Here is a 19,975-nt window from a genome sequence, read left to right as displayed (position 1 = left end):
TTTCAATTTTATAGAGTCACACAGCACGGAAACAGACCCTTCGGCTTAACTCTTCCATGCCAACCAAGATGCCCATCCAAGCCGGTCCCATTTGCCTGCATTTGGCCCATATCCCTCTAAACCTTCCCTATCCATGTACCCGTCCAAATGTCTTTTAAACATTGTAATCGCACCTACTTCCTCTGGCAGCTTGTTCCATATACCCACCATTCTCTGCAAGAAGTTGCCCCTCAAGGTCCATTTTAAATCTTTCCCCTCTCACCCTAAAGCTACGCACCCTAGTTTTTGATTTCATAACCCTGGGATAAAGCCTGTGATCATTCACCCTATCTGTGCCCCTCATGGTTTTATACACCTCTATAAGGTCACTCAGATCCCTTTGAACATCAACATAACTGATCTCTCACCATTTAGCAAATGGAGAGACAGGAGACTGCAGATGCTGAAATCTGGAGTAACAATCTGCTGGAGGAACTCGGTGGGTCAAGCAGTATCTGTGGGGGGGTGGGGGGGGGGGGAGAGGAATTTCGAGAGGAAACCCTGCATCAGGCATCCTGGATAGCATGCAGAAGTTGGGCCAAAGGGCCTGTTTCCGTGCTGTCTTACTCTAGGACTCTATAAACTTGAAACTCCCTGCACGGTTTTGACCTGAGATGTTGACAATTCCCTTCCCCCACAGATACTGAGTTCCTCCAAATTGTGTGTTGCACCATCTAACAAATAGAGTATTCTTTTCTATTTTATGATGCCTCCCAAGGGCAAACAGCCACCCAAGTTCACTCAAGAAGCAAGGCCACCCAGGTAGTGGTACCATCAGAATGGCTGCAGCTTTGTGACAATGTTTAAGGAACCTGAGAGAGACAGGGTTGTTCACCCATGGTAACTGCAGGTTAAAAGCCTAATTAACCTAAATGTCCATCCACAGGAGAGCAGGTACCAGCGGAGCCCAGGAGACTGGGGCTCTGTGTCAGTAAACAGGTGTTCTTACATTGACAGAGAGATGAGCCTAATGACAACACGTGAAGTAATCCCATTTAAACAGACACTTTACACCAGTTATTAAATTAGTCCACACCCGGTGTACAAACAGGATACAGAACAGGAGCAGCTGTATACACAGTTCCAGACAAGTCACGAGGAAGTGATCACATCAGCCTCATGTGGCACTTTTGACTAATTGTGTTGCAGGGCACACCTCAACAGGGACTGCAAGTTAAAGATCAGATTGAACAGAAGGTCAGTTCAAAGATCATAGAGGGCTATGGGTAAGCCTAGTAATTTCTAGGGTAGGGACACGTTCAGCACAGCTTTGTGGGCCGAAGGGCCTGAATTGTGCTGTAATTGTTCTATGTCCTATCACCACTGCAGTTTAACGTCATACCTGTACTACATCAATGCACTCTGTACTAACTCAATGCAACTGTACTGTGTAATGAATTGGTCTGTACGATCGGTTTGTAAGACAAGCTTTTCACTGTACCTCGGTACAAGTGACAATAATAAACCAATACCAATACCACCATTCCACTGAACAGCAGCCCCTCCCCAGGGTCAAACATCTCAGAGAGGTGCTTGGTTGATTTCTTCAACCCCAACTCAACACATCACGGAAACCAGCCTTCCCTCCACGGACTGTGTCTACACTTCTCGCTGCCTCAGTAAAGCAGCCACCCACCCCGGACATTCTCTCTCCTCCCCCCGCCATCAGGCAGAAGATACAAAAGCCTGAAAGCACATACCACCAGGTTCAAGGACAGCTTCTATCCCGCTGTTATAAGACTATTGAATGGTTCCCTAGTACAATAAGATGGACTCATGACCTCACAATCTACCTCTTTATGGCCTTGCACCTTATTGTCTGCCTGAACTGCACTTTCTCTGTAACTGTAACACTTTATTCTGCATTCTGTTATTGCTTTTCCCGTGTACTACTGCAATGCACTGTTGTGATGAAATGATCTGTATGAATGGCACGCAAAACAAAGTTTTTCCACTGTATCTCAGTACATGTGACAATAATAAACCAATTTACCAATGCTGCAGATACTGCGACAAATACCCCCACCCATTCGCTGTGGCCTGGGTGAGCTCATCCCATAACTACAGGTCCCAGAGTCAAGATCAGTCACTGTTTTAAACTGCCAAGTCACTGGATTCTGTTCACAGAAGCAAAACTTTAAGCTGTGGACACTGGGGCTTCACCCAATGCATGTGCAGATACACAATTCATTTCAAAGGAAGCAGGTTACCTGGTTCAGGAGCCACAAGGTAAGAGCCGTACACTCGCTTCAGTAACTGCAGGGACAGAGCACAAAATTAATGACCAAAGGAAGCAATTTGTATGATCAAAACCTCTAAACTAATATCAAGACACCAAATGTACAGGCCCAAAGACTGGGCAAGTCCTAGGCAATCAAAGAAACCAAAATCTCCTGCATCATCCATTCTCCTCCCCTGGATGTAACCAGAAGGTTAATGACCTTCAATCATCCTGTGGTATTCCCGACCTGGGAGTGTTTGACGGGACAGGTTTGAAAATGCCAGTCTATCAGGCTTTGGTGAGCAGGGTTAAGGAGAATCCCAAGGCTTTTTTCTCGTACATGAAGAGCAGAAGGATGAAGAGAGTAAAGGTAGGTCCAATTAGAAGCAAAGGCAAGAAGATGTGCCTGGAAGCTGTGGAAGTGGGTGAGGTTCTCAATGAATACTTCTCTTCAGTATTCACCAAGAAGGGTCTTGATGACGCTGAGGGCAGTGTTGGTAAGGGTCATGTTCTAGAATATGTAGATATCAAGAGAGAGGATGTCTTGGAGCTGTTAGAAAATATTAGGACAGATAAGTCCCCGGGACCTGACAGAATATTCCCCAGGCTGCTTCGTGAGGCGAGGGAGGAGATTGCTGAACCGTTGGTTAGGATCTTTGAGTCCTCGTTGTCCACAGGATTGGAGGATGGCAAATGTCCCCTTAATCAAAAAAAAAGGTAGTAGGGATAGTCCAGGGAATTACAGACCAGTGAGCCTTACGTCTGTGGTGGGTAAGCTGTTAGAAAGGATTCTAAGAGAGAGGATCTATGAGCATTTAGAGAATCATGGACTAATTAGGGACAGCCAGCATGGCTTTGTGAAGGGAAGATCTTGCCTCACTAGCCTGATAGAGTTCTTTGAGGTGGTGACCAGGAAGATTGATGAGGGTATTGTAGTAGATGTGGTCTACATGGATTTTAGTAAGGCGTTTGACAAGGTTCCGCATGGTAGGCTTCTTCAGAAGGTCAGAGGCCAAGGGATCCAGGGAGGCTTGGCCGTGTGGATTCAGAATTGGCTTGCCTGTAGAAAGCAGAGGGTTGTGGTGGAGGGAGTGCATTCAGATTGGAGGGCTGTGACTAGTGGTGTCCCACAGGGATAGGTTCTGAGACCTCTACTTTTTGTGATATTTATTAACGACTTAGATGAGGGGGTGGAAGGCTGGGTTAGCAAGTTTGCAGACGACACAAAGGTCGGTGGTGTTGTGGATAGTGTGGAGGGCTGTCGAAGCTTACAGAGGGATATTGATAGGATGCAGAGCTGGGCTGAGAAGTGGCAGATGGAGTTCAATCCAGAGAAGTGTGAGGTGGTACACTTTGGAAGGATTAACTCCAAGGCAGAGTACAAGGTTAATGGCAGCATTCTAAGGAGTGTCGAGGAGCAGAGGGATCTGGGGGTTCATATCCACAAATCACTGAAAGTTGCCTCACAGGTGGATAGGGTAGTTAAGAAAGCTTATGGGATGTTAGCTTTCATAAGTTGTGGATCGAGTTTAAGAGCTGCAAGGTAATGATGCATCTCTACAAAACTCTGGTTAGACCACACTTGTGTCCAGTTCTGGTTGCCTCATTATAGGAAGGATGTGGAGGCATTGGAAAGGGTGCAGAGGAGATTTACCAGGATGCTGCCTGGATTAGAGAGTATGGATTATGAGGAGAGACTAAAGGAGCTAGGGCTTTACTCATTGGAGAGGAGGAGGATGAGGGGAGACATGATAGAGGTATACAAAATATTAAGAGGAATAGATAGAGTGGACAGCCAGAACCTCTTTCCCAGGGCACCAATGCTCAATACAAGAGGACATGGTTATAAGGTAGCGGGTGGGAAGTTCAAGGGAGATATCAGAGGGAGGTTTTTCACCCAGAGAGTGGTTGGTCCATGGAATGCGCTGCCTGGGGTGGTGGTAGAGGCTGATACATTGGTCAAGTTCAAGAGATTGTTAGATAAGCATATGGAGGAATTTATTTTAAATAGAGGGATACGTGGGAGGAAAGGGTTAGATAGTCTTAGGCGTGGTTTAAAGGTTGGCACGACATGGTGGGCCGAAGGGCCTGTATTGTTCTATGATTCTATCATTAGGGAAGTGGTAGCGGGTCTCTAAGGAAATATCAATAGGTCTGAACAGAATGGGAAAGGTAAATCATAACTGACAAATTGAGGAGTAGCAGCTAGCAGAACAGATCATGGTGAACCAGTTCCTTTGCTGTAGCTGGACTTGGGCCTTCAACAAGGCATCACACAAAATTTAAGCTCAAAGTGACTGGAGGGCAACGTTGTGCCGTGATTGAGGATTGATTAGCTGTAACCAGACAAAGGTCATTTTCATGCTGTGGGCTGTAACTGTTGGGGTGCTGCAGGGGTCGGTGCTCACTATCGACATCAATGGTTCAGACAATGAGATCAAGTGTAACATACCTAAAGCTGGGCTGCAATATGGGTTGTGAGGGAGATGCGTGGTGGCTTCAGGGAGATAATAGAAAGCATCCTATCAGGATGTATCATGGCTTGGTATGGCAACTGCTCTGCCCAAGACTGCAAGAAGCTGCAGAGAGTTGTGGAAACAGCCCAGCGCATTACGGGCACCAGTCTCCCCGCCTTGGACTCTGTCTTTACCTCTCGTTGTCTTGGTGTAGCAGCCAGCATAATCAAAGACCCCACCCACCCGGGACATTCTCTCTTCTCTCCTCTTCCATCAGGTAGAAGATACAGGAGCCTGAGGGCACGTACCACCAGACTTAAGGACAGCTTCTACCCCACTGTGATAAGACTATTGAACGGTTCCCTTATACAATGAGATGGACTCTGACCTCACGATCTACCTTGTGACCTTGCACCTTATTGCACTGCACTTTCTCTGTAGCTGTGACACTTTACTCTGTACTGTTATTGTTTTTACCTGTACTACATCAATGTACTAACTCAATGTAACTGCACTGTGTAATGAATTGACCTGCATGATCGATTTTTAAGAAAAGTTTTTCCACTGTACCTCGGTACAAGTGACAATAATAAACCAACACCGAAATGGACAAGAATGCAATGTGAATCCATTCACATCTTTCCACTTTGGTGGAAAGAAATAGAAAAGCAGAGTGAAAGGTGTTGGTTTTCAGAGGGACATGGGTGTCCTCGTAAATCACTGAGAGTTATTGAACAGCTACAGCAAACAATTAGGTAGTCGAACAGTACATTGTAAAAGGATTTGATTAAAGACGCTGGCAATCACAAAAAGCCCTGGTGAGACGGCACCTGGAGTACTGCGCACAAGTCTGGTCTCCCTACCCAAGGAAGAACATACACGCGATCGAGGGTGACACAGTGGGTAATGCAGAGGTCTCACGACTGCAGCAACCTGGGTTTGATCCTGACTTCAGGTGCAGTAGAGTTTGTATGTTTTCCCTGCGATTGCATGGGTTCCCTGGGCGCTCTGGTTTTCTCCCACATCCCAAAGGTGAGCAGGTTGGTAGGTTAGTTGGCTGCTGTAAATTGCACCCAGTGTGTGGGTGGTAGGAGAGTAAGGGGACCTGAATAGCACATGGGAAAGGCCATCCTGAAATGGGTGGGGGAATGGGATTGTTCTACCCAGCCAGCATAGACCAGATGGGCCGAATCACCTCCTTCTATGTTGTAAGGAAATACAGCACATAACTAATGCTTCCCAGATTGATTTTATGGAAGGGATGGTGGGGGTGGGGGGAGGGCTGTCCCGTGAAGCAGGCAGGGGCTGTACATTCTAGTGTTGAGAAGAATGAAAGGCGTCATCATTGAAACTTGTAAGAATTCTTTTTTTTTAAGAACAGTGCTTGGGTAGAGGTTGAGCTGATGTTTCTCTGGCTATGGGTCTAGAATCAGTGGTTGAGAAGAAATTTCTTCCTCAGAGATGGGCGATTCTTAGAAGTTTTAGAGAACTGTCAGCCTTGAACACTGGGTGTATTCAAGACAAAAACTGATAAGATTATTAGATAATAAGGCACTGAGTTTTGGAGCTGGGACGTGATGTGGCAGTTGTACAAGACATTTGTGAGGCCGTACCTGGAGTATCGTGTTCTGTTATAAGAGGTCATTAAGCCGAAAAAAGTGCAAAAAAGATTTACGAGGATGTTGCCAGGACTCGAGGGTCTGAGTTACAGGGAGAGGTTGGGCAGGCTAGGACTCCTTGGAGCGTAGGAGATTGAAGGGTGACCTTATAGAGGGGTATAAAATCATGAGGGGAGTAGATAGGGTGAATGCACTCAATCCTCGGGGTTGGGGAATCAAAAACTAGAGGGTACAGGCTTAAAGTGAGAGGGGAAAGGTTTAAAAGGGACCCAAAGGGCAACAATGCAGAGAGTGGTGGGTATCTACAGTCATACAGCACGAAACAGGCCCTTTGGTCCAACTCATCCATGCCGACTGTGTTGCCCAGCGAGCTAGTCCCATCCGCCCGAGTTTGGCCCATAGCCCTCTCAACCTCTCCTGTCCATGTACTTATCTAGATGCCAGAGGAAGTGGGTGAGGCAGGTACACTAATAACATTTAAAGAGACATTTGGACAGGTACACAGATAGGAAAGGTTTAGAGCAATACGGGCCAAACACAGGCAAATGGGACTAGTTTAGATGGACAACTTGGTCACCATGGACCAGCTGGGGGGAAAGGGCCTTTTTCCGTGTTGTACTACTCCATGACTGACAAGGAACTTGAGGAATATGGGGTTAGCGCTGGAAAGTGGCGTGGAGGTAAATCATCAGCTGTGATCTTGTTGAATGGTGGTGCAGGGTTTGAGGGGCCTCTCCTTCCATTGCTGGTATTCTGAGTGCCAGAACTGGGCAGGTTGGGGGGGGGGGGGGGTGGGGAGGGCAGGGGGGTAAAGTAGGAAGCGTACTGGGAAGACTAATATAGAAATTGAGTCAGCACTTCCTGCTTCTCGAAGTGCACAGTGAAATACCATAAAAGGATTAGTCAAGACTGCACTGTGCTCAGCTCCTGACCACACCAACCACAAGCTGCGACTCGCTGCACACTACAAGCCCAGCCAGCGTTCCTGAAACATCCTTCCCTTGCAGCTGAAGCTCACAACATTTAACAAAGCCCATCCCTCATGGGGGAGGCCTCCACACTGAAGCAATCAGCAATATCCCCACTCCCCCCCAACATCTGAGTACGAGCCCCTCTGACCAAAGGCACCCCCAAACACAGGTGGGACACTGATACTGGGGCATACCCAATATTCAGGTGTGGCTGTCACACTGTCAACCCCCACACATTCTAGAAGGGCACCAGTACTCCAACAGGAATCTTCCTCACCGTCCCCCCGACACCTCCCAAAGGCAAACCCCTCCTGAAACCAAAGGCATTCTGCAGACAGTGGGTGGGTGGGTGAGGAAAGTTTTGGAAGCAAGGTGATTAATTAGCTGTAAAAGAACAATGAGACCCAGGCAACAAACGGATCAGTCTTTCCTGATCTGGGAACTAATTCTGTGGAACTGACACTAACTACCAGTGAATGACCTGTATGCTTTGTAAGAATGGAGACAGGTAACCACAGCAGCACTTAAACCTTTCAAACAGAATCAGTTTTTACTGTTGGTAGAGTTGGCACATCTACTTCAAGTAATTGTGTACAGAGTTATAGAGATCCAGCACAGAAACAGGCCCTTCGGCCCAACTGGTCCATGCTGACCAAGATGCCCATTCAAGCTCCTCCCAATTGCCAGCATTTGGTCCATATCCCTCTAACCCTTTCCTATCCATGTACCTGTCCAAGTGTCTTTTAAATGTTATTGAACCTGATTCAACCACTTCCTCTGGCAGCTCATCCCACACAGACACACCCCTTGTAAAAATGCTGCCCCTCAAGTTCCCGTTAAATCTTTCCCCTCTCATCTGCTTTAATCCACTTTATTCTCCTCACATTCTCATCGACTCCCCCCATATTCCACCCCTCATCTAAACACTGGGGGCAATTTACAGTGGCCAATAAACCCACCAACCCCCACGTCTTTGGGATGTGGAAGAAACACAGGGAGAACGTGCAAACTCCACACAGACAGCACCTAAGGGCAGGGTTGAACCCAAGAGCAGGGAGAGAAGTTCATACATCCCAGATCGGCATAGACTGAGGGAATTATATGACTTTCCTTTTAATGTTTGGAACATGGGTGTCGTTGGCAAGGCCCAGCATTTATTTCCCACCTCTAACTGCCCTCGAAGGGAGTGGGGAGTCACCTTGCTGAGCGACTGTAGTTCTTCCGCAGAACTCCTATTGCTACTGGGGAGGGAGCTCCAGGGTTTAGACCCAGCAGAAAACCATGGATGAACTGGGAGATCCACTCCCTACTGAAGGAGAGGACAGCTGCACACAAATCTGGTGATCCTGATCTGTACAAGAGATCGAGGTATGACCTTCAGAAAGCTATCAGGGATGCCAAGAGACAATACCAACTCAAAATAAGAGTCCCTGACCAGCCACCAGTTATGGCAAGGCTTACATGTCATAACAGGCTACAAGACGAAGTCGGGCTGCATAGCTAACAACAGCGCATCCCTTCCTGATAAACTTAACGCATTCTATGCACGTTTTGAACAAAACGGAAGTGGATTGTCACCATCCACCCTGACAGCCACCAACGCACCTGGCCCAGATGGTGTCCTGGGCCATATGCTCAGATCTCGTGCTGATCAGCTGGCAGAAATATTTGCAGACATATTCAACCTCTCCCTGCTTCAATCTCAGGTTCCCTCCTGTTTTAAGATGACCACTATCATCTCGGTACCAAAGGAAAGCAAGGTAACATGCCTCAATGACTACTGACCAGTGGCTCTGACATCCACCGTCATGAAGTGCTTTGAGAGGCTGGTCATGGCTCGCATCAACTCCAGCCTCCCAGACAACCTGGACCCATTGCAATTCGCCTATCGGCGAAACAGATCTACAGCGGATGCCATCTCCCTGGCCCTACACTCAGCTCTGGAGCATCTGGACAGTAAAGACACCTACGTTAGACTATTGTTTATTGACTACAGCTCTGCCTTCAATAGTATAATTCCAAGCAAGCTTGTCATCAGACTCCGAGACCTAGCACTCAACACCTCCCTCTGTAATAACTGGATCCTTGACTTTCTAACAAACAGACCGCAATCAGTGATGATAGGCAGCAATGCCTCCGGCACGATTATTCTCAACACTGGTGCCCCATAAGGCTGTGTCCTCAGCCCTCTACTCTACTCCCTGTACACTCATGACTGTGTGGCCAGATTCTGCTCTAACTCCATCTACAAGTTTGCAGATGATACCATCGTTGTAGGCCGTATCTCAAACAGCGATGAGTCGGAGTACAGGAAGGAGAGAGCTTAGTGGCGTGGTGTCATGACAACAACCTTTCCCTCAATGTCAACAAAACTAAAGAACTGGTCATTGACTTCAGGAAAGGGGGCAGTGTACATGCACCTGTCTACCTCAATGGTGCTGAGGTCGAGGGGGTTGAGAGCTTCAAGTTCCTGGGAGTGAACATCACCAACAGCCTATCCTGGTCAGATCACGTAGATGCCATGGCCAAGAAAGCTCACCAGTGCCTCTACTTCCTCAAGAGGCTAAAGAAATTTGGTTTGTCCCCTTTGACTCTCACAAACTTTTACCGATGCACCACAGGAATCATCCTATCTGGATGTATCACCGGCTTGGTACAGCAACTGCTCTGCCCAAGACCGCAAGAAGCTGCAGAAAGTTGTGGACACAGCCCAGCGCATCACAGACACCAGCCTCCCCTCCTTAGACTCTGTCTTTACCTCTTGTTGTCTTGGCGAAACAGCCAGCATAATCAAAGACACCACCCACCCGTTCTCTCTTCTCTCCTCTTCCATCGGGTAGAAAATACAGGAGCCTGAGGGCACGTACCACCAGACTTAAGGACAGCTTCTACTCCACTGTGATAAGACTACTGAACATAGAAACATAGAAAAACTACAGCACAATTCAGGCCCTTCGGCCCACAAAGCTGTGCCGAACATGTCCCTACCCTAGAAATTACTAGGCTTACCCATAGCCCTCTATTTTACTCAGTTCCATGTACCGATCTAACAGTCTCTTGAAAGACCCTATCGTATCCGCCTCCACCACCATTTCCGGCAGCCCATTCCACACACTCACCACTCTCTGAGTAAAAAAACTTACCCCTGACATCTCCTCTATATCTACTCCCCAGCACCTTAACCCTATGTCCTCTTGTGGCCACCATTTCAGCCCTGGGGAAAAGCCTCTGACTATCTACCTGATCAATACCTCTCATCATCTTATACACCTCTATCAGGTCCCCTCTCATCCTCCATCTCTGCAAGGAGAAAAGGCCGAGTTCCCTCAGTCTGCTTTCATAAGGCATGCTCCGCATTCCAGGCAGCATCCTTGTAAATCTTCTCTGCACCCTCTCTATGGCTTCCACATCTTTCCTGTAGTGAGGCGACCAGAACTGAGCACAGTACTCCAAGTGGGGTCTGACCAGGGTCCTATAATAGCTCTAACAATACCTCCCGGCTCCTAAATTCAATTCCACAATTGATGAAGGACAATACACCATATGCCCCCTTAACCACAGAGTCAACCTGTGCAGCTGCTTTGAGTGTCCTATGGACTCGGACCCCAAGATCCCTCTGATCCTCCACACTGCCGAGAGTCCTACCATTAAGACTATATTCCGCCAACATACTTGACCTACCAAAATGAACCACTTCACACTTATCTGGGTTGAACTGCATCTGCCACTTCTCAGCCGAACTCTGCATCCTATCTATGTCCCTCTGTAACCTCTGACAGCCCTCCAAACTATCCACAACACCCCCAACCTTTGTGTCATCCGCAAACTTACTAACCCACCCCTCTACTTCCTCATCCAGGTCATTTATAAAAATCACAAAGAGTAAGAGTCCCAGTACAGATCCCTGAGGTACACCACTGGTCACCGACCTCCACGCAGAATATGACCCTTCAACAACCACTCTTTGCCTTCTGTGGGCCAGCTTGTTCTGGATCCACACTGTAATGTCCCCTTGGATCCCATGTCTCCTCACCTTCTCCATAAGCCTTGCATGGGGTACCTTATCAAACACCTTGCTGAAATCCATTTACACTACACCTACTGCTCTCCCTTCATCGATGTGCTTAGTCACATCCTCAAAAAATTCAATCAGGCTCGTAAGGCAGGACCTGCCCTTGACAAAGCCATGCTATTTCTAATCATATTATATCTCTCCAAATGTTCATAAATCCTGCCTCTCAGGATCTTCTCCATCAGCTTACCAAACACAGAGGTAAGACTCACCGGTCTATGATTTCCTGGGCTATCCCTACTCCCTTTCTTGAATAAGGGAACAACATCCGCAACCCTCCAATCTTCTGGAACCTCTCCCGTCTCCATCGATGATGCAAAGATCATCATCAGAGGCTCCGCAATCTCCTCCCTCGCCTCCCACAGCAACCTGGGGTACATCTCATCCGGTCCCAGCGACTTATCTAATTTGATGCTTTCCAAAAGTTTCAGCACCACCTCTTTTCTAATATCTACATGCTCAAGCTTTTCAGGCCACTGCGAGTCCCCACTACAATCCCCCAGATCTTTTTCCGTAGTGAATACTGACGTAAAGTATTCATTAAGTACCTCCGCTATTTCTTCCAGATCCATACACACTTTCCCACTGCTGCACTTGATAGCCCCTATCCTTTCACGTCTTATCCTCTTACTCTTCACATACTTGTAGAATGCCTTGGGGTTTTCCTTAATCCTGCCCGCCAAGGCTTTCTTATGTCCCCTTCTGGCTCTCCTAATCTCTTTCTTAAGTTCCTTCCTTTTAGCCTTGTACTCTTCCAGATCCCTAACATTACCTAGCTCTCTGTACCTTTTGTAAGCTTTTCTTTTCCTTTTGACTAGATTTATTATAGCTTTCATACACCACGGTTCCTGTATCCTCTCGTGACTCCACTGTCTCATCGGAACATGTCTATGCAGAACTCCACACAACTACCCCCTGAATATTTGCCACATATCTTCCGTATTTTTCCCAGAGAACATCTGTTCCCAATTTAATCTTCCAATTTCCTGCCTGAGAGCCTCATAATTCCTTTTACTCCAAGTAAACACCTTTCTAGTCTGTCTGTTCCTATCCCTCTCCAGTGCTAACGTAAAGGAGATAGAATTATGATCACTATCACCAAAATGTTCACCCACTGAGAGATCTGACACCTGACCAGGTTCATTTCCCAATATCAAATCAAGCACAGCCTCTCCTCTTGTAGGTCTATCTACATACTGTGTCAAGAACCCTTCCTGAACACACCTTTACGAACTCCACCCAATCGAAACCCCTCACTGTCTGGAGATGCCAGTCGATGTTTGGGAAATTAAAATCCCCCATCACAACAACTCTGTTATTCTCACACCTTTCTAGGATCTGCTTGCCTATCTGCTCCTCAATAACCCTGTCACTATTGGGTGGCCTATAAAAAACACCCAGTAGTTATTGACACCTTCCTGTTCCTGACCTCCACCCACAGAGACTCCATAGGCAATCCCTCTACGACATCCACCTTTTCCGCAGCCGTGACACTATCTCTGATCAACAGTGCCACTCTCCCACCTCTTTTGCCTCCCTCCCTGTCCTTCCTGAAACACCTAAAACCCGGCACTTAAATCAATCATTCCAGCCCCGGAGCCATCCAAGTCTCCGTAATGGCCACTGCATCATAGCTCCAAGTATTGATCCAAGCTCTAAGCTCATCCACTTTGTTCACAACACTCCTTGCGTTAAAATAGACACATCTCAAGCCTGTCTGAGCTCGTCCCTTCTCTATCACCTGCCTGTGGTACTTACTCCTAGCTTCCTCTATCTGAGAGCCAAACACCTCTTCCCCAGTTTCTCCAGTACGGATCCCACCCCCCAACAATTCTAGTTTAAACTCTCCCCAGTAGCCTTAGCAAACCTCCCCGCCAGTATGTTGGTCCCCCTGGGATTCAAGTGCAACCCATTCGCTTTGAACAGGTCATACCTGCCCCAAAAGAGGACCCAATGATCCAGAAAACTGAATCCCTGCTCCTTACTCCAATCCCTCAGTCACGCATTTAACCTCCTCCTCATTCTGTTCCTATACCCACTGTCGCTTAGCACAGGCAGTAATCTGGAAATTACTACCTTTGAGGTCCTGCTTCTCAACTTCCTTCCTAATTCTCTATAGTCTCTTTTCAGGACCTCATTCCTTTCCCTACCTATGTCGTTAGTACCAACATGTACCACGACCTCTGGCTGTTCTCCCTCCCCCTTCAGGATATCTTGGACGCGATCTGAAACATCCCGGACCCTGGCACCTGGGAGGCAAACTACCTTCTGAGTTTCTTTCCTGCGTCCACAGAATTGCTTGTCTGCCCACTTAATTATAGAGTCTCCCATCACCAGTGCCCTCCTCTCTCCTTCCCTACCCATCTGAGCCACAGGGCTGGGCTCTGTGCCAGAGACACTGCCACTGTTGCTTCCCCCAGGTAGGCTATCTCCCCCAACAGTACTCAAACAGGAGTACTTATTGTGAAGGGGTACAGCCACAGGGGTACCCTCTAGTACCTGACTCTTCCCCTTCCTCCTCCTGACTGTGACCCAATTGCCTGATTCCGATGGTCCCGGTGTGACCACCTGCCTACAACTCCTCTCTATCACCTCCTCACTCTCCCTGACCAGACGAAGGTCATCAAGCTGCATCTCCAGTTCCCTAACACGGTCCCTCAGGAGCTGCAGCTCGACACACTGGGCGCAGACATAGCCTTCCCGGAGGCAGGGAGACTCCGGGAACTCCCACATCTGACGTTGAGTACAGGAAACCGCACTCATACTCCTTCCTTAACTCAAGTCACCTACCTTTCCTCGCCCTTTTACGCCAAAGCCCCTGAGCCAAAGCCCAGAACACTCTGCTACTCGCTCCGACGCTGCCCGCTGGATATGGAATGGTTCCCTTATACAATGAGATGGACTATGACCTCATGATCTACCTTGTTGTGACCTTGCACCTTATTGCACTGCACTTTCTCTGTAGCTCTGACACTTGGTACTGTTATTGTTTTTACCTGTACTACATCAATGCACTCTGCACTAACTCAATGTAACTGCACTGTGTAATGAATTGACCTGTACGATCGGTTTGTAAGACAAGCTTTTCACTGTACCTCAGTACAAGTGACAATAATAAACCAATACACTTCCATGGGAACGTTGTACACATACCACCAGGCTCAAGGACAGCTTCTATCCTGCTGTTATATGACGATTGAATGGTTCCCTGGTATAATAAGAGGGACTCTACACTTCACAATCTACCTCGTTATGACCCTTGCACCTTATTGTCTGCCTGCACTGCACTTTCTCTGTAACTGTAATACTTTATTCTGCATTCTGTGATTGTTTTACCTTGTACTACCTCACTGCACCGTGTAATGAATTGACCTGTACGATCGGTGTGCAAGACAAGTTTTTCACTGTACCTCGGTACAAGTGACAATAATAAACCAATTCCAATTCGACTAGAGAGGAACTTGCATTTGGGAATATTTCCACACCTGCTGCCCTTGTGTTTCTAGATAAGAGACCATGGTAATCATCATGTCTGCAGCAGCTGGATGAGGTCAAGGATGTTATCTCGTCTGCCAGCTGTGTCCTTCAGGACTCATGATGGAGTTCCCCAGCCACTCTTGGTGACCTGGCTCCTCTCGGTGCTTCCTCCAAGCATTGATCAACGGGGAGGAGCTCCTGTTCATCAGCTGAGGGAGGGCAGTGGGTGGTGATCAGGAGCAGGTTTCCTCACCCATGTTTAACCTGATGACACGAGATTTCTGGGGCCTGGAGTCAATGCTGACGATCCCCGGGACCACTCTTCCCAGGGTTGGGGAATCAAGAACTAGAGGGCAGGCCCAAAACAAAATGTGACTGGCCAATGGTTTAAACAAAAAAAGTAGAGGATGGCCACAGTCTTTTTCCCAGGGTAGGGGAGTCTAAAACTAGAGGACACTTTTATCTCAAGAACTAGAGGGGATAGGTTTAAGGTGAGAGGGGAGAGATTTAATAGGAACACGAGGGGCGGCTTTTCTTTTTACACAGAAGGTGGTATGTATGTGGAACGAACTGCCAGAGGAAGTGGTTGAGGCAGGTACAGTGACAACTTTTAAAAGACAATTGGACAGGTCCATGGGTTGGAAAGGTTTAGAAGGTTATGGGCCAAATGCTGGCAAATGGAACTAGCTAGGATGGGGCATCTGGGTGGGCCTGGACCAGTTGGGCTGAAGGGCCCGTTTCTGTGCTATGTAACTATGACTCAAACCCTACTCTTTAATTAAAGACTAAGAGACAGCCACGTATCTCATTCCGTGAGCATCACTGTGCCAGTCTCACTCACCTCGTCTGCCCCATGATCCTGCAGTTCTTTGTAGAACTTCAGGGCAATGCTGACCATCACCTTGGTCTTATCCCCATTCGGGTTGGAAATGTGGTAGAGGACCCCATCGAAATCTGCAGGCAGAAACAAGCAGGGACATCAGGAAGGAATATCGTGACACCAGTCACCTGTCAGGCGATAGTCTCCCGTGGGTAACTCTGCTCCTACGGACAGCCTGTCTCCCAGTCACAGCAGAGAGAATCACTATTGGATGCAGGAATCGCTGACAATGCCAGCATTTACTCTCCATTCCGAATTACCCCTTCCCCAAAGTGGCTGCTGGGTCAGAGCCAACTTCAAGGACAGGGCTGGAGCTACTTATTAAAGTAGTAGACAACCAGATGGGTTTTTACATCAGTCTAGTATTGCTGGTCACTGTTACTAGAACATAGAACATTACAGCACAGTACAGGCCCTTGGGCCCACAATGTTGTGCCAACATTTTATCCTGCTCTAAGATCTACCTAACCCTTCCCTCCCACATAGCCCTCCATTTTTCTATCATTCATGTGTCTGTCTAAGAGTTTTTAGTTTTTGAGGTTATTTAATCAATTGAAACTAAATTCCTCAATTGATGAGATGCAAGCTCAGGAAACCAGCTCAGTAACTGGGGTCTGTGGATACTGGGTCAGCAATCAATGTTATCCTGAATTCTAGTGCAGTAGCGGGAGACAAGATGACCAATGCCAGGCACCTGAAAGAATGCCCTACCACAGACAAAGCACCGAACGGTCTTTAAAGGCGAGGACAATCTGCTCCAGTATTTGGTTCTGATCACTGCCCATCATCAGAACAGTCAGCAAGATGGAAGCCAAACACGAGGCTGGAGCAGCCATGCATGTATCCTTGCCGATGGAGCCACCAAACCCCGCTGTTTAGATCAGTCTATGGTTCATGTTAATGAGCAATAGCTTACCTGCAAAAGTCACTTCCACTGTGTCAGGTTTATTGCTGTAAAGAATAACAGGGAGGCAGTTATGATATGTAATTCCTTTGTGACAAGCCACAGACTCTCCCCTTCCCCAAACACACCATGGGCCGGGTAGAAACCACCATGTTGACATTGCTTTGCTGTTATTTGGTGCGGTACGTGTAGACAAGTAGGATCTGGTGTAATGAGTACTCTCCATTCACCAAACATGGGCAGTGCTACCTGGAAAAGCTTTGGTTCATTTTTTCCGCCCCTCCCCTCCTCGTTTCCAAAACCCTTGACCCTGTCCGGTTCCACCTGCCCATCACCCCCACACACACACATCCACCTGGGCTGCTTCTCCTTGGCTTTCTCATCCCCTGCATCACCCCCACCCCCGGCTCCACCAGCACTCTTTATACTGGCTATTTCCCCTCTACGCTCAGTCCTGATGCAGCACCTTGACCCAAAATCTCAACCCTTTACCTCCACAGATGCTGCCTGACCCACTGAGTTCTTCCAGCAGTTGGTCAGCTGCTTGGAATACCCTGACATTGTTACACTCTCACTTCTAACCCCCTTTCCTGACTTCTAACCTGCCTCAATTGTTTGCTTCTGTCTGTCTCCAGTGGTTGGTACAATGTGAAAGGGAGGCTTGATCAAGTTTCCTCCCTCAAAATACACACGAAAAGGACAGGCTTGGACTGGACTGCTGATTCCACAGTGGTTCTGCCTCCCTCCCCCCACCCACCCATCCCCCTCCCTTCCTGCTCCCTACCCCCCTCCCTGCTTCCGACCCCAACTCCACCTCTACCTCCCCTCTCTTCCTCCACATCCCCCTGCTCTTCCCTCCTCCCCTCACTCCCTCTCCCCTCCCCTCCACCCTCCCCCTCTACCCCCTCCCTCCCCAACCTCTCCACCCTCCCCCTCTACCCCCCTCCCTCCCCCACCTCTCCACCCTCCCCCTCTACCCCCCTCCCTCCCCCACCACTCCACCCTCCCTCCTCTCCCCTCCTCCCCCTCCCTCCCCCTCCCCTCCCTCTCCTCCCCCTCCCTCTCCCCCTCACCCCTCCTCCCTCACCCCCTCCCCCCCCCTCCCTCACCCCCTCCCCTCCCCCTCCCTCACCCCCTCCCCTCCCCCTCCCTCCCTCACCCCCTCCCCTCCTCTCCCTCCCTCACCCCTCCTCCCCCTCAATCACCCCCCTCCCTCTCCTCTCCCTCCCTCACCCCCCTCCCCCTCCCTCCCTCACCCCCCTCCCTCTCCTCCCTCACCCCCTCCCCCCCTCACCCCCCTCCCCTCCCTCACCCCCCCATACCCTCCCTCTCCTCCCCAACACCCTCCCTCTCCTCCCCCCAACACCCCCCTCCCTCACCCCCAACACCCTCCCCCTCCCTCACCCCCCCAACACCCTCCCTCTCCTCCCCCCTCCCACCCCCCCAACACCCTCCCTCTCCTCCCCCCTCCCACCCCCCCAACACCCTCCCTCTCCTCCCCCCTCCCACCCCCCCAACACCCTCCCTCTCCTCTCCTCCCCCCCTCCCCTCCCCCCTCCTCCTCCCCTCCCCCCTCCTCCTCCTCTCCTCCCCCCCTCCCCCTCCTCCTCCCCCCCTCCTCCTCCCCTCCCCTCCCCCCTCCTCCTCCCCTCCTCCTCTCCTCCCCCTCCTCCTCCCCCCCCTCCCCCCCTCCCCTCCCCTCCCCCCCTCCCCTCCCCCCCCTCCCCTCCCCCCCCTCCCCTCCCCTCCCCTCTCCTCCCCCCCTCCCCTCCCCTCTCCTCCCCCCCTCCCCTCCCCTCTCCTCCCCCCCTCCCCCCTCCCCCTCCTCCTCCCCTCTCCCCCCTCCCCTCTCCCCTCCCCTCTCCTCCCCCCCTCCCCTCCCCCCCTCTCCCCCCCCCTCCCCTCCCCTCTCCCCCCTCTCCCCCCTCTCCCCCCCCTCCCCCTCCTCCTCCCCTCTCCCCCCTCCCCCCCCTCCCCCCCCTCCCCTCCCCTCTCCTCCCCCCCTCCCCTCCCCTCTCCTCCCCCCCTCCCCTCCCCTCTCCTCCCCCCCTCCCCTCTCCTCTCCTCCCCCCCTCCCCTCCCCTCTCCTCCTCCCCCCCCCCTCCCCCCCTCCCCTCCTCTCCTCCCCCCCCCCCCCCCCCCTCACCCCGCCAGCGCGTTCTCCAGCTTCAGGCTGAGCGTCTCCTCCACGATGCGGTTGTTGATCTCCAGCAGGATCATGGTGACGGCGGGACCGGGACCGGCGGCTCTGGGGTTCAGCGGGGCTCGGGACCGGGTTCAGCGGGACCGGGACCGGCGGCTCTCGGACACTCCCCAAAATCCAGGCCCTGGACTACAGGCCGCAAACACTTCCGGCTCGAAGACCCCAGGCAGGTGCCCGCGTCGCGCCTGACGCGCCGGTTCATGTCACGTGACCCACGTTCGGGCATAGGGCCCTGTCACCACCGCGGCGCATTCTGGGATGGATGGACCGCCATGGAAGGGAACGGGGCGGGAAACCCTCCTGGGACACCCAGTCGAAGTGAAGTTTATTGTTCTGTGACCAGGTCTGTCCCCAGTGACCAGAACTGACCCAGTGAGAGCACTGGGGCCTCACTGGTGCTGATATAGTTAGAATCATAGAACAGTGCGGCGCAATACAGGCCCTTCGGCCCACAATGTTGTGCCGACCTTTAAACCTCGCCTAAGGCTATCTAACCCCTTCCTCCCACATATCCCTCTGTTTTAAATTCCTCCATATGCTTATCTAACAATCTCTTGAATTTGACCAATGTACCTGCCTCCACCACCGCCCCAGGCAGCGCATTCCACGCCCCAAACACTCTCTGGGTGAAAAAAACCTCCCTCTGATATCTCCCTTGAACTTCCCACCCATTACCTTAAAGCCATGCCCTCTTGTATTGAGCATTGGTGCCCTGGGAAAGAGGCACTGGCTGTCCACTCTATCTATTCCTCTTAATATTTTGTACACCTCTCTCACGTCTCCCCTCATCCTCCTTCTCTCCAAAGAGTAAAGCCCTAGTTCCAACAGGGTCTCCCTGCTCTTGTATTCTGAACCTCAGCCAATAAAGTCAAGTGTCCTGTTCGCCTCCTTCACCTCCTGCTCCGTAAACTGAGCTAAACAACGGGGTTTGGCGGCTCCATCGGCAAGGATACATGCATGGCTGCTCCAGCCTCGTGTTTGGCTTCCATCTTGCTGACTGTACTGACAACAGGCAGTGATCAGAACCAAATACTGGAGCAGATTGTCCTTGCCTGCATGATGGGGAGGGATGTGCCCATGATGTATTAGGCAGAGTCCACTACTCTCTGCAGCTTCTTATGTTCCTGTGCATT

The 19,975-nt window shown here is 50.1% G+C and overlaps 1 protein-coding gene across 1 annotated transcript in view; it reads right to left on the bottom strand.

The window, feature by feature from the left end:
- Window positions 1–19,004, bottom strand: part of arpc2 (actin related protein 2/3 complex, subunit 2) — a 33,418-nt gene extending 14,414 nt beyond the window's left edge. The window contains exons 1-4 of the mRNA XM_052014846.1: window positions 18,786–19,004; window positions 16,652–16,686; window positions 15,697–15,809; window positions 2,250–2,295 (exon numbers count right to left, since the gene is read on the bottom strand). Coding sequence (XP_051870806.1) covers window positions 2,250–2,295; window positions 15,697–15,809; window positions 16,652–16,686; window positions 18,786–18,859 — 268 coding nt within the window. The 5' untranslated portion in view covers window positions 18,860–19,004. The remainder of the gene's footprint in view (window positions 1–2,249; window positions 2,296–15,696; window positions 15,810–16,651; window positions 16,687–18,785) is intronic.
- Window positions 19,005–19,975: the final 971 nt, after the last annotated feature.

The sequence above is a fragment of the Pristis pectinata genome, chromosome 1, assembly GCF_009764475.1.
Source record: "Pristis pectinata isolate sPriPec2 chromosome 1, sPriPec2.1.pri, whole genome shotgun sequence".
In the NCBI taxonomy this organism is placed as follows: Eukaryota; Metazoa; Chordata; class Chondrichthyes; order Rhinopristiformes; family Pristidae; genus Pristis; species Pristis pectinata.
This window is presented reverse-complemented; position numbering and strand designations above follow the sequence as displayed.